Raw genomic sequence first — 13,408 nt, forward strand, 5'->3', positions numbered from 1 at the left:
ATAGGCAAGAACACGAAAATTTCTGTGAGAATACTGGATTGTCACTTTACAATTCTTGAATCAGACATAATACTGCTTCTGGTTATCCTCCTCCCTCAACTTCAGACAATTAAAAATGAGGGTACGCCAGAAGTGTCCCCTTTGTGAATCCAGTAAACTACAAACAAGGTATGAGTGACCAAAAGAAAGGAGGAAATTGGTTTTAAAATATCACTATCATGTAGCAATTCCAATTGAGCTTGCGTACGTGACAAATTTTAGGTCATCAATCGTTGGGTGTATTTTTGGACTGGATCAGATCGTAGGTGACGAACTTTTTCAAACTCAGTTGGCTTTATTTCTGGACCAACATGAATTAAACTTGGCAACCAATCAGAAAATATGGCGACGAGTATTGTACACATAAATTTACCTGTATTTTTGTGGTCAGAAACACTTTCATATTGGGTATTTTATAAACTACAAGGAGCTTGATTTGCAACGTCAAGAAGGTAACAGAACTATCTTTTCTCTATAGTGTCCTCTAATTTGAAAGTTTTATGTCAAGTAGTTGCTTAGATATAAATTTTCCACTAGCACCCCCCCCCCCCCCCCCCCCCCCCCCAAGCGGCTTCACAAGGTGACAAGCCATTTCCCTGGCACTCCCTCGACAAATGTATATAACCTACAAATACCCGCATGATAATTCTGAGCTCGTCCATTAGTCACTTGAAATAGGGCGTGGGTGGACGCGCACATCCGGTTGTTTTTCTCCGTTTTCCGTAATATCTTTTCAGAATCATAGCGGGATAATGGTCGATTGCAGGAAATGCACAATCTGGCAGTTTTTTGTAAGTAACACTTATTGCCATGAGAATTCATAAATATCCAGAAATTATACAAGACGACATGACAGCAAGAACGGATCCTTTGCTACAGAACCTCGTTAGCCCTATGCCAATACTTTTTTACGGATGGATTTGATAATGATGGGGAAGCAAGTACAAAACTGTCAAAAAGTATGCTTTTCCGTCAAAATACGGAAGATTGGAAGCACTGAAAAACGCTGTCGATTTATTTCTATGGGCACAAGCTACGCCTGAATGCTGTCAGTGCGTTTTACAACATACCACGTAGGAATCGACCAGTACAACATCTGAAGCTGCAAGCACAACATTGAGAAAGAGTAGAAATGTGTGTTATTACCATAATTACCTAGAATCCCTCTACCCCTGCCCATCTGGCGCCCCGGCGGTCCTCCTCTGCCTCTGGAAGCCCCAGCAGGGGCATAAGGCAAGGGAGCACCTGGGTATGGCATGTTGGGATAGGGGTAGTAGAATCCAGGCAGAAGAGGTTTGGCAAAGTCCACGCGTAGATTCTCCAGGATGGCCTGTCGCATTCTCTCAACTCTCAGTACTTGCTCCATCTACACAAATAAACAAAATATAAACAAGATCGCAAAAACAGTTTAACAAGTGGTATAGTTTGTATACAAATAGTTTCATGACATATTCATTTTTTTTCCTTCCAGTTTTGAGAAAAACGAAGATTTCTGTTCTACAACCATTAACAGAATAATCTTGAGTGCCTTTGTTTCTAGAGAAAACGATGCAAGGCTCAACTGATATTTGTTGTATGATGAAATCTCGTCAACCACAAGTGAAATTGCATTACTCAGGAAAGAACATTGTTGGTACCCAGAAATATGTTGCAGTTTGTCCAAAAGGGCCTACAGCTTTTATCGTGTTTGGTGGACACAAAAAAAAACAACTCTTGGTAGTCCTTTATCACTTTCCACCCACATTTCTCATAGAGTAATAAAAACACTTACAAATATCTTAACACCAACAACACAGACAAAGATCCATAGAAAAATTTACATAAACTATAGACCAACACTATTCACGAGACAAAGAAAAAAAACTACCAAAAAACATGTGGGCTACAGTTTTACTCTCATACAATCAGGCTGTGGATTTGACAGTTGCATGTGAAAGAACAAACAGGTGCAGATTTCCCCCCAACCCCAAGACAGACTTATTGCCATCTGTATCAAAGATTCTGATAGCAGGATATGACATCTAAAAATCAGGATCTCAGGGGAAAAAAATCACCCACAAATCACCAAGGTGACTGCCAAGCTGACTTTAAAATTTTCGCGAAGAGTCCATAAATACACCCATGTATATACCTGTATAATATGCCCTCTCTTCTCTGTGTGTGTGTGTGTGTGTGCTTATTCATATTCTTTTAAAATCCGGAAGTATCACATCAAGCACATCTGGCTAACATACACACCCTCCAGATAGGTCCTGAAAGACTCTTCAACCAGTGTGCATGAACTTAAGTTGAACAGACTGTCCCCAAAACATGCTGAACTCACATGCCACAGTCATGTCGTGTGGAGCAAACGCGCAACTGAAACAGTTTAACTGACGGGTTTTGATGGTGGGCCCGACCGAGGATACCGGAACTATTTATTTTTGGATGCCTTTGGCCCCACTAACAAGAACTCGGACAAAGCTTGTTTTGAAAGTAGCAGCAGAACCTTGAATAATATTGATCACTTGTTCGCAATTTCAAGAACACTTCTAAAATCTTGTCCACTGGTATTCAAAGCTTCAATGTGAAAAAGATTAACGATGTATGCAGTTTGAATCCAGCGCAACTTGTTCCAATAAAACATCCAATTTTGTGGTGAGAACTGACCTGTCCATCACACATGTCAATGAGAGGCGTGTTGTTGTTGGCTTTGAGGAGTTTGTAGTGGAAGAGCTTGCCGTCCAAGTACAGCCAAGGGCAAATCATGGTCCAAGGGATGGGAGCACCACAGACATCGTTGGCCACAGTAGCCGTCTCAATGCCAGACATAAACAGGGAGGCCAGCTGGCTGCCCCGAGGGAGAATGTTGGGGAGCTACACAGGAAGGAGAAAAAGAAAATAACTTCAATTACTTGATGTAAGGGAAAACAACATTGGGATATAGTGTTGCAGTTGTTGAGCTGTTAATTTTCAGGGACAATTTTTTAAAATCTTTAACTCTGTGCAAAGTTGTGAACCTTCTCGGGAAGGGGGGAGGGGGTTAAATTTCGGGCCAGGGCCTCAAGTGGGATAAAGTTAAAACTAGGCATTCATTACTGAACCTTTTTAAGTGAATCAAACTTTTGAAACAGTTTTTAAAATTACCCATTCTTTCAATACATATGATTAGTTTCAAATAACTGAAGAAACCATAATTCAAGACAAGGCCTCAAGTGGGATTAAGCTAAAAAATGGGAATTCGTTACTGAAGTTTTTCAAGTGGATCCAACTTTTTTAAAAGTTTTAAAATTACCTATTCTTTCAATACATATTATAACTAGTTTCAAATAAACTGAAGAAACCGTATTCTCTGGATCTCGCTTGTACGCTTCTATAAAAATTTTTAAAAAGAATGTGGTGAGATGCAAAACTAAAGGCAAAGTTGATCAGCAGGACTCAAGATGTACCTCATCAAAAAAATGTTCAGAGGTCCGGATCACATTTTCATCACATCAACCTCAATTATATCTTACCAGTTTCAATTTTAATCATATATAAGCATACTGACACACCAGGACTCTATGACTGTAAAACAAACACTATTGAGGATAAATATGCATTTAATGGCAAAATTTCAATTTCAGTAACATTTTAGCTCCAGAAGCATCAGATTCAAAATCATTTGCTCATGACCTCAATCTTCATGTACAAGAAACAGCAAAACCAATCTGATACTGTCCATAAAAGTGTGAACAAGCTGACATCACTTACCTTCAAATCTTGCATGGTTTGAACATCATGCAACAATGGAGAAACGGACATGGCAAGGAAGGCCTCCAGCTCCTGTCTCTGAAGAATGCGGCCATACTGCATCATATATCTTTTAGAAGAAAGACACAGACGCAAATGAAGTTCGTTTCTACAGGCTTTTAGCAAGGGAAGACATTTTATAAACAAGACTCTACACTCTACTATTGGATACTTAATATCATTCTCTAAAAAAATCCTTTAAATAGACACTATGAACTTTTCACCCAACTTGTGTTTTTTCAAATTCAAAATTTTCTACGTCAGCCTTCTACAATTTGAAGCCAAAAGCCTAATGATAACAATTATAGTAACAAAGTGTTGAGGCAATCAAAGCCAAGCCCGACTTTCTGTCATACAATCTAAAAATGACCCTTCTCTCTATCTCGTTACATAATCACTCTAAATATAATTTTCACATGTACTTTGAGCCAGTGAGATATTAGTCTTAAAAGCATGTGTCCCTGATAGAGGTCAACTGTCATGGTAAATATAAAAGCTGCCTGGAACAAAAATCACTCCATAAATATACAGACCTGCCACTATATGAAACCTCAAAATCAGGATCTCAGGGAGAAAAAAATCGGGATTTGGTGAAAAAAATCGGGATCAACAGCAAATCACCAAGGTGACTGCCAAAGCTGGCTTAAAATTTTTCCTGTGGTGTCCATAAATTCCTTGGCCTATACGCCCTCTGTGTGTTTTTGTTTGTTTGCGTGCGTGTCTTTGTTTGTTTGTTAGCGCGCGCGTGTGTGTGTGTGAGCGTGTGTGAGCGTGTGTGCGTGCGTGTTATCATTATTTTTTGTAAATCCTGAAGCGTCGCGTCAAGCACTCCTAGTCCAAGGGTCTATACCCCCCCCCCCCCCCTACCAATAAGTCCCAGAACACATGAACTTAAGTTGACCCCGTCAACGGACGGTCCCCGACACGCAAAACTCACACGGCGATGTCATGTCACGTGACGCGAATGCGCGAATGAAACAATTTTACTACATGTAACGGGTCCGACTAACTGCACGTTCACACAAAACACTCGGATGAGCGACAGTCGTTCTACTTCTAGGATAACAACGGCGGCCGACGACCAAACAATAATATATCAACAAATCTCTTATCCCTCATAATGCGTTCAGACTTAACCAACGACAAAGGCCGTAAGTTAGTCTTGTCAGCGCAGTTACATGTTAGTTGTGTAAGGGTTCGCGCAGTTACCAGACCTCGGACATGGCTTGTTTTGAAAGTAATAGCGGAACAACGAATATTATCGATTATTATTAATTAAATGTCCCAAATTGTAACAGTTGCCAGGCTATCATCGGAGAGTTCTGAATGCGGGAAAAGATCACACACAACTTGGGGCGAGTCAACTACTAAATGCGGCATCGATATTTCGGGAAATAGTGCTCCGAGTTCCTACTGACAAAAAGTTCGATGGGTGCTTCCCACGATAAAGGAGAAGGCAGAGCAAGTTTTTAGAAAAATCTGGCACAACAGCAGACTGGGACAAAAAATCGGGATACACGGGATCGAAATCGGGAAAATCGGGAGTATTGAGATTTGGGGCAAAAAATCGGGATATCCCGACTAAATCGGGATGAGTGGCAGGTCTGAATATATATTATGCTCTCTATGTGTGTGTGTGTTTGTGTGTGTGTTATCCCTATTTTTTTTTTTATCCTGAAGCATCACGTCAAGCACTCCTAGTCCAAGTGTCTAACACACACACCCCCAAAGTCTCGAAAAGATTTCAACCAGTGTGCATGTACCCTGGACGGTCCTCAACCCGTGCGGAACTCAAACGCTGAAGTCATGCCATGTGAAGCGAACACGCGATTGAAACGGTTTTACTGATGTTTAAGTGCGCTTTCACTACAAACACTCGGACGAGCAACAGTCATTCTAGGCTAACGACAACGGCTGACCAACCAAATTACGTTCCAACAAATCTCCAATCCCTCTTATGTGTTCAAACCAAAACAATGAAAACGGGATGTGAACGCGCAGTTACTAGACCCCGGACGAGGCTTATTTTGAAAGTTACAGCAGAACTACAAATTACTGATTATTTATATGTCGCAATTGTAACAGTTATCAAGCTATCATTACAACTTGGGGTGGGTCAACTACTTAAGCTCATTGTGAACCGATAGACCAGATGTTGAAGAATGTTTTCCACAAATTTTTTAAAAATCGATATTTTGAAGAAAAAATTTCAATATTCTCTGGAATCACCGACCTGGGTCTTTCCTTACAGCCCTCACTTAACATCTAAAAATGAAAGCAGGTCAGCAGTTACCTGAGCACACAGCACATGACGAGTAGATGCTGGGGCACATAGTTGGTGTTGAGCATCAGGCTAGTATCGCTCATCATGATGGTGAGGAAAGCCCTCAGTCTGCGGTCTTTGTCCCCATCCTGTTGGCCCAGCCACATGCGCTGGACGCTGGGCGTCTTCCACTCAACGGGCCGAGCTGTCACAACCTCATAGGTGGGTCTCCCAGAGCCACGCCGAACCACCCATTCCTTCACCTGAGCTGAGAAGTCTGGCTGCGGAACATTGGCTGTGAAGAACAAGACAAGAAACGGACGGTTACATTTTGAGTAAAAGTTACACATGCATAATAGCCATGGCCTTTGTTTCTTTGTGACAATGACAATGACAATCTTTATTCATCTCGCATAGAGAAATTTGTCTTGGTCGTTAACAATGGCAGTAGACGTTACAAAAGTTAAGACTTAAAGGTGCACTCACGCAAACGCACAACAAGACAGGACATTAGGCCAAGTAAATACATGTCTCACGGGCTGGGACAACCCGCTCCGTAAAACATTCATTCTGTCTCTCTTTCTCCCTGTTTCATTTGTAGCACTGTGTTCAGTAACCTCACTGCAGTTGATACGAATGAATTTCTATATCTGCCTGTTCTTGCTTTTTTGGAAATGTATCGTTTACTGTGGGTCGATAGTTGAAATTCCGATGTCAGTGGGTGGCTATGGTCACTTAGCATTATTTCCGCCTTTTTTAAAACGTTTGTCTTGTGCAAATATTCAAAGTTACTAAGGTCTCTACCAATTGTTCTTGATGCCTTTTTTATCAACTTATTTAGTTTTATAATGTGCTGCCTTCCCAGATTGCTACCATAGCAAGTGATTCCAAAATTTATCAAAGTTTCTATTGTGGTGGTGTAGAAAATCTGTGCCTTCTGTACATGAAACAAAATTGTGTCAAAGAACAATATAAAAGAATAGCATACTTGAATGAACAAATGGTCCTGTACTCTTCCATAAATTGATGCAAAAGAACTTTGAAAAGTATTTTATGAGTTACCGCATGTTGACAAAGGAACAGTTTTTAGGAGTAGCATTGAGGGGGAAAGGGCTGGCAACGGAACAGATGCAACAGAGGGGCAAAAAGAAAGCAGGGCATAGCAATACCCAATAATCACTTGAAGGACTTGTCCTGAAAAAAGCATCATTGATACACTTGTCCAAAATTTAAACAAAAACAAAAAAAAAAAAGAAAAGAAGATAAGAGATCAATAAAGCATGACCAAATGGAAACATGACCTTTTCGTATCACAGAGCACATCTCATTAAAACCCCATGAAAATTGAGGTATCAAAGTCAATGAAGACAGAATAGAGAGAGGGGGAAAAAAGACTATTAAAAAGTAAGGTAAGTTGATTATTACAAAGTTGATCAGTAGGACTCAAAAGTTGATCTCATCAGTGGTGTTCAGAGGTCCGAATCACATTTTCATTATATCAACTTTACCACAATCTCACCCAGTGCATGTCTTAGTTCAGAGGTGATGCTAACACATGCCTCATTATAAAAATGAAAAATTTCACAATAAAACGAAAAAAGGGGAAGAAGGGAATTTAAAAAGCAGCATTCCACAAAATTAATCAAAATCGTACTTATTTCATGTTACCTGAGCACACAATCTTCACTTTTAAACAACTTCAATCCCTTATTTGATTCCTCCTCTTCCTCCCTCCCTCCCAGTGAAACTGATGTAAAAAAAATCAATGAAATATGAAAAAGAAGACAGCAGACATGCAAGAACCTGATGCTGGGATATAAAAATGGTAGATGGAGAAAACCCACCCAAGGATTTGCCACTAATCACGAAGGGACAATAATACACAGATGAAGCTTTTTTAATACGGCAGGTGTTTTTACGCCCCATAATCAAAATTTTGATGATTTACGAGGGATGCTTCAATCATGCCTGTCAGGGCCAGCCCGGACTGGGAAGAATACAACATCCCAGCTGAAAGACGGGTATACTCAATACAAATTTCTCCCCGCTCAGAAATCAAACTCTGGTCTCCTGAATGCAACAGCGGCGGCCCTAACCGCTACACCACAGAGGCCAGTGACAAAGCTTTGAGCATATGGCGAGAAAAAAACAAAGGTTGATCAGCAGGGCTCAAGTGGATCTCATCACAAAGGTGTTCAGAGGTCCGGATCACATTTTCATCATATCAAACCCATTTCAATCTCGCCAATACTTTGCTTCAACTTATTACCACACTCACAAAAACATGATGAATGACATCAGAAACAACATAGAAATGTTACATCATTGCAAGTTTCTCTGACATCCTGTCAACACAGCAAATGCAAAAACTGTAGGCCCAATGTGCCCACTCCCATCACCATCAAACCTGATATTATTATATCAACACTTAACAGAAAAGAGGGGGCGGGGAGAACCTACAGTGCTTTCACCCAAAAGGCCCAATGAAGTAAAAAGACACAAAATAATAGATGTTTACCAATAAAAATAAAAAAAACCTGACAAAGACAACAAGACAGTTGGCAGAAACTGAAAAGTTGACCAATAAGGACTCAAAAAGGATCTCATCACAAAACCAACTGACAGAATTATAAAAATTTAATATTTGGATTTGGAAATGATGAAACTGGCAAAGATTGATCAGTAAGACTCAAGATGTATCTCGTCACAATAATGTTCAGAGGTCCGGATCACATTTTCATCATGTCAACTTTACCACAATCTCATGGGTTGGCTGCTTTAGTCCAGAATAGGTGCATTCACATTAACACTTGCAACTGAATTTTCCATTTTTAAAATGGCTGAGGGTAAGAGACTCAAAAAATAAAAAAATCCACAAAGGTGACAAAACTCATTCCCTCATTCCACTTTATCTGAGCACACACTTTTCACTTTAAATAACTTTAATCCCACATGAGATAGATTCCATTTCTCCTGTTTCCTTCCTCCCTCCCTCCTGGTGAAATTATGATGTAAGAAAAATCATTGAGATGTGGAAGGGAAGACAAGGCACCTAAATGCAAGAATTATGAGAAAGGAAACCTATTTCTCCTATTCTTCCTCCTTCCCAGTGAAATTATGATGTAAAAAAAATCATTGAGAAGAACCCTAAATGCAAGAACTTAGAGCTAGGAAATAAGAAAGGAAGATGGAGGAACTCCCACCCATTATCTCCTCACAAAGGGACAATAACATCCAGATGAAGTTTTGAGCACATGGTGAGAAGAAAACAAAGGTTGATCAGCAGGACTCAAGTGGATCTCATCACAAAGGTGTTCAGAGGTCCGGATCACATTTTCATCATATCAAACCCAATTATATCTTACCAGTTTCAATTTTAATCATATATAAGCATACTGACACAAAGCCATTTCCCTGGCACTCCCTCGACAAATGTATATAACCTACAAATACCCGCATGATAATTCTGAGCTCGTCCATTAGTCACTTGAAATAGGGCGTGGGTGGACGCGCACATCCGGTTGTTTTTCTCCGTTTTCCGTAATATCTTTTCAGAATCATAGCGGGATAATGGTCGATTGCAGGAAATGCACAATCTGGCAGTTTTTTGTAAGTAACACTTATTGCCATGAGAATTCATAAATATCCAGAAATTATACAAGACGACATGACAGCAAGAACGGATCCTTTGCTACAGAACCTCGTTAGCCCTATGCCAATACTTTTTTACGGATGGATTTGATATTGATGGAGGAGCAAGTACAAAACTGTCAAAAAGTATGCTTTTCCGTCAAAATACGGAAGATTGGAAGCACTGAAAAACGCTGTCGATTTATTTCTATGGGCACAAGCTACGCCTGAATGCTGTCAGTGCGTTTTACAACATACCACGTAGGAATCGACCAGTACAACATCTGAAGCTGCAAGCACAACATTGAGAAAGAGTAGAAATGTGTGTTATTACCATAATTACCTAGAATCCCTCTACCCCTGCCCATCTGGCGCCCCGGCGGTCCTCCTCTGCCTCTGGAAGCCCCAGCAGGGGCATAAGGCAAGGGAGCACCTGGGTATGGCATGTTGGGATAGGGGTAGTAGAATCCAGGCAGAAGAGGTTTGGCAAAGTCCACGCGTAGATTCTCCAGGATGGCCTGTCGCATTCTCTCAACTCTCAGTACTTGCTCCATCTACACAAATAAACAAAATATAAACAAGATCGCAAAAACAGTTTAACAAGTGGTATAGTTTGTATACAAATAGTTTCATGACATATTCATTTTTTTTCCTTCCAGTTTTGAGAAAAACGAAGATTTCTGTTCTACAACCATTAACAGAATAATCTTGAGTGCCTTTGTTTCTAGAGAAAACGATGCAAGGCTCAACTGATATTTGTTGTATGATGAAATCTCGTCAACCACAAGTGAAATTGCATTACTCAGGAAAGAACATTGTTGGTACCCAGAAATATGTTGCAGTTTGTCCAAAAGGGCCTACAGCTTTTATCGTGTTTGGTGGACACAAAAAAAAACAACTCTTGGTAGTCCTTTATCACTTTCCACCCACATTTCTCATAGAGTAATAAAAACACTTACAAATATCTTAACACCAACAACACAGACAAAGATCCATAGAAAAATTTACATAAACTATAGACCAACACTATTCACGAGACAAAGAAAAAAAACTACCAAAAAACATGTGGGCTACAGTTTTACTCTCATACAATCAGGCTGTGGATTTGACAGTTGCATGTGAAAGAACAAACAGGTGCAGATTTCCCCCCAACCCCAAGACAGACTTATTGCCATCTGTATCAAAGATTCTGATAGCAGGATATGACATCTAAAAATCAGGATCTCAGGGGAAAAAAATCACCCACAAATCACCAAGGTGACTGCCAAGCTGACTTTAAAATTTTCGCGAAGAGTCCATAAATACACCCATGTATATACCTGTATAATATGCCCTCTCTTCTCTGTGTGTGTGTGTGTGTGTGCTTATTCATATTCTTTTAAAATCCGGAAGTATCACATCAAGCACATCTGTCTAACACACACACCCTCCAAATAGGTCTCGAAAGACTCTTCAACCAGTGTGCATGTACTTAAGTTGAACAGACTGTCCCCAAAACATGCTGAACTCACATGCCACAGTCATGTCGTGTGGAGCAAACGCGCAACTGAAACAGTTTAACTGACGGGTTTTGATGGTGGGCCCGACCGAGGATACCGGAACTATTTATTTTTGGATGCCTTTGGCCCCACTAACAAGAACTCGGACAAAGCTTGTTTTGAAAGTAGCAGCAGAACCTTGAATAATATTGATCACTTGTTCGCAATTTCAAGAACACTTCTAAAATCTTGTCCACTGGTATTCAAAGCTTCAATGTGAAAAAGATTAACGATGTATGCAGTTTGAATCCAGCGCAACTTGTTCCAATAAAACATCCAATTTTGTGGTGAGAACTGACCTGTCCATCACACATGTCAATGAGAGGCGTGTTGTTGTTGGCTTTGAGGAGTTTGTAGTGGAAGAGCTTGCCGTCCAAGTACAGCCAAGGGCAAATCATGGTCCAAGGGATGGGAGCACCACAGACATCGTTGGCCACAGTAGCCGTCTCAATGCCAGACATAAACAGGGAGGCCAGCTGGCTGCCCCGAGGGAGAATGTTGGGGAGCTACACAGGAAGGAGAAAAAGAAAATAACTTCAATTACTTGATGTAAGGGAAAAAATCATTGAGATATAGTGTTGCAGTTGTTGAGCTGTTAATTTTCAGGGACAATTTTTTAAAACGTTTAACTCTGTGCAAAGTTGTGAACCTTCTCGGGAAGGGGGGAGGGGGTTAAATTTCGGGCCAGGGCCTCAAGTGGGATAAAGTTAAAACTAGGCATTCATTACTGAACCTTTTTAAGTGAATCAAACTTTTGAAACAGTTTTTAAAATTACCCATTCTTTCAATACATATGATTAGTTTCAAATAACTGAAGAAACCATAATTCAAGACAAGGCCTCAAGTGGGATTAAGCTAAAAAATGGGAATTCGTTACTGAAGTTTTTCAAGTGGATCCAACTTTTTTAAAAGTTTTAAAATTACCTATTCTTTCAATACATATTATAACTAGTTTCAAATAAACTGAAGAAACCGTATTCTCTGGATCTCGCTTGTACGCTTCTATAAAAATTTTTAAAAAGAATGTGGTGAGAAGCAAAACTAAAGGCAAAGTTGATCAGTAGGACTCAAGATGTATCTCGTCACAATAATGTTCAGAGGTCCGGATCACATTTTCATCATGTCAACCTCAATTATATCTTACCAGTTTCAATTTTAATCATATATAAGCATACTGACACACCAGGACTCTATGACTGTAAAACAAACACTATTGAGGATAAATATGCATTTAATGGCAAAATTTCAATTTCAGTAACATTTTAGCTCCAGAAGCATCAGATTCAAAATCATTTGCTCATGACCTCAATCTTCATGTACAAGAAACAGCAAAACCAATCTGATACTGTCCATAAAAGTGTGAACAAGCTGACATCACTTACCTTCAAATCTTGCATGGTTTGAACATCATGCAACAATGGAGAAACGGACATGGCAAGGAAGGCCTCCAGCTCCTGTCTCTGAAGAATGCGGCCATACTGCATCATATATCTTTTAGAAGAAAGACACAGACGCAAATGAAGTTCGTTTCTACAGGCTTTTAGAAAGGGAAGACATTTTATAAACAAGACTCTACACTCTACTATTGGATACTTAATATCATTCTCTAAAAAAATCCTTTAAAGAGACGGTGTGAACTTTTCACCCAACTTGTGTTTTTTCAAATTCAAAATTTTCTACGTCAGCCTTCTACAATTTGAAGCCAAAAGCCTAATGATAACAATTATAGTAAAAAAATGTTGAGGCAATCAAAGCCAAGCCCGACTTTCTGTCATACAATCTAAAAATGACCCTTCTCTCTATCTCGTTACATAATCACTCTAAATATAATTTTCACATGTACTTTGAGCCAGTGAGATATTAGTCTTAAAAGCATGTGTCCCTGATAGAGGTCAACTGTCATGGTAAATATAAAAGCTGCCTGGAACAAAAATCACTCCATAAATATACAGACCTGCCACTATATGAAACCTCAAAATCAGGATCTCAGGGAGAAAAAAATCGGGATTTGGTGAAAAAAATCGGGATCAACAGCAAATCACCAAGGTGACTGCCAAAGCTGGCTTAAAATTTTTCCTGTGGTGTCCATAAATTCCTTGGCCTATACGCCCTCTGTGTGTTTTTGTTTGTTTGCGTGCGTGTCTTTGTTTGTTTGTTAGCGCGCGCG

The 13,408-nt window shown here is 39.9% G+C and overlaps 1 protein-coding gene across 3 annotated transcripts in view; it reads right to left on the minus strand.

Moving 5' to 3' along the window:
* LOC101856346 (constitutive coactivator of PPAR-gamma-like protein 1) overlaps window positions 1-13,408 on the minus strand; it is a 66,194-nt gene that overhangs the window by 19,813 nt on the left and 32,973 nt on the right. For 2 of the 3 annotated variants that reach the window (XM_035970004.1, XM_013083061.2), the window contains exons 10-13: window positions 6,104-6,368; window positions 3,772-3,880; window positions 2,689-2,895; window positions 1,186-1,405 (exon numbers count right to left, since the gene is read on the minus strand). In XM_035970004.1, coding sequence (XP_035825897.1) covers window positions 1,186-1,405; window positions 2,689-2,895; window positions 3,772-3,880; window positions 6,104-6,368 — 801 coding nt within the window. The remainder of the gene's footprint in view (window positions 1-1,185; window positions 1,406-2,688; window positions 2,896-3,771; window positions 3,881-6,103; window positions 6,369-13,408) is intronic. The other variant, XM_035970005.1, reaches the window with a different exon arrangement.

The sequence above is a fragment of the Aplysia californica genome, unplaced genomic scaffold (assembly GCF_000002075.1).
Source record: "Aplysia californica isolate F4 #8 unplaced genomic scaffold, AplCal3.0 scaffold00208, whole genome shotgun sequence".
NCBI lineage: Eukaryota > Metazoa > Mollusca > Gastropoda > Aplysiida > Aplysiidae > Aplysia > Aplysia californica.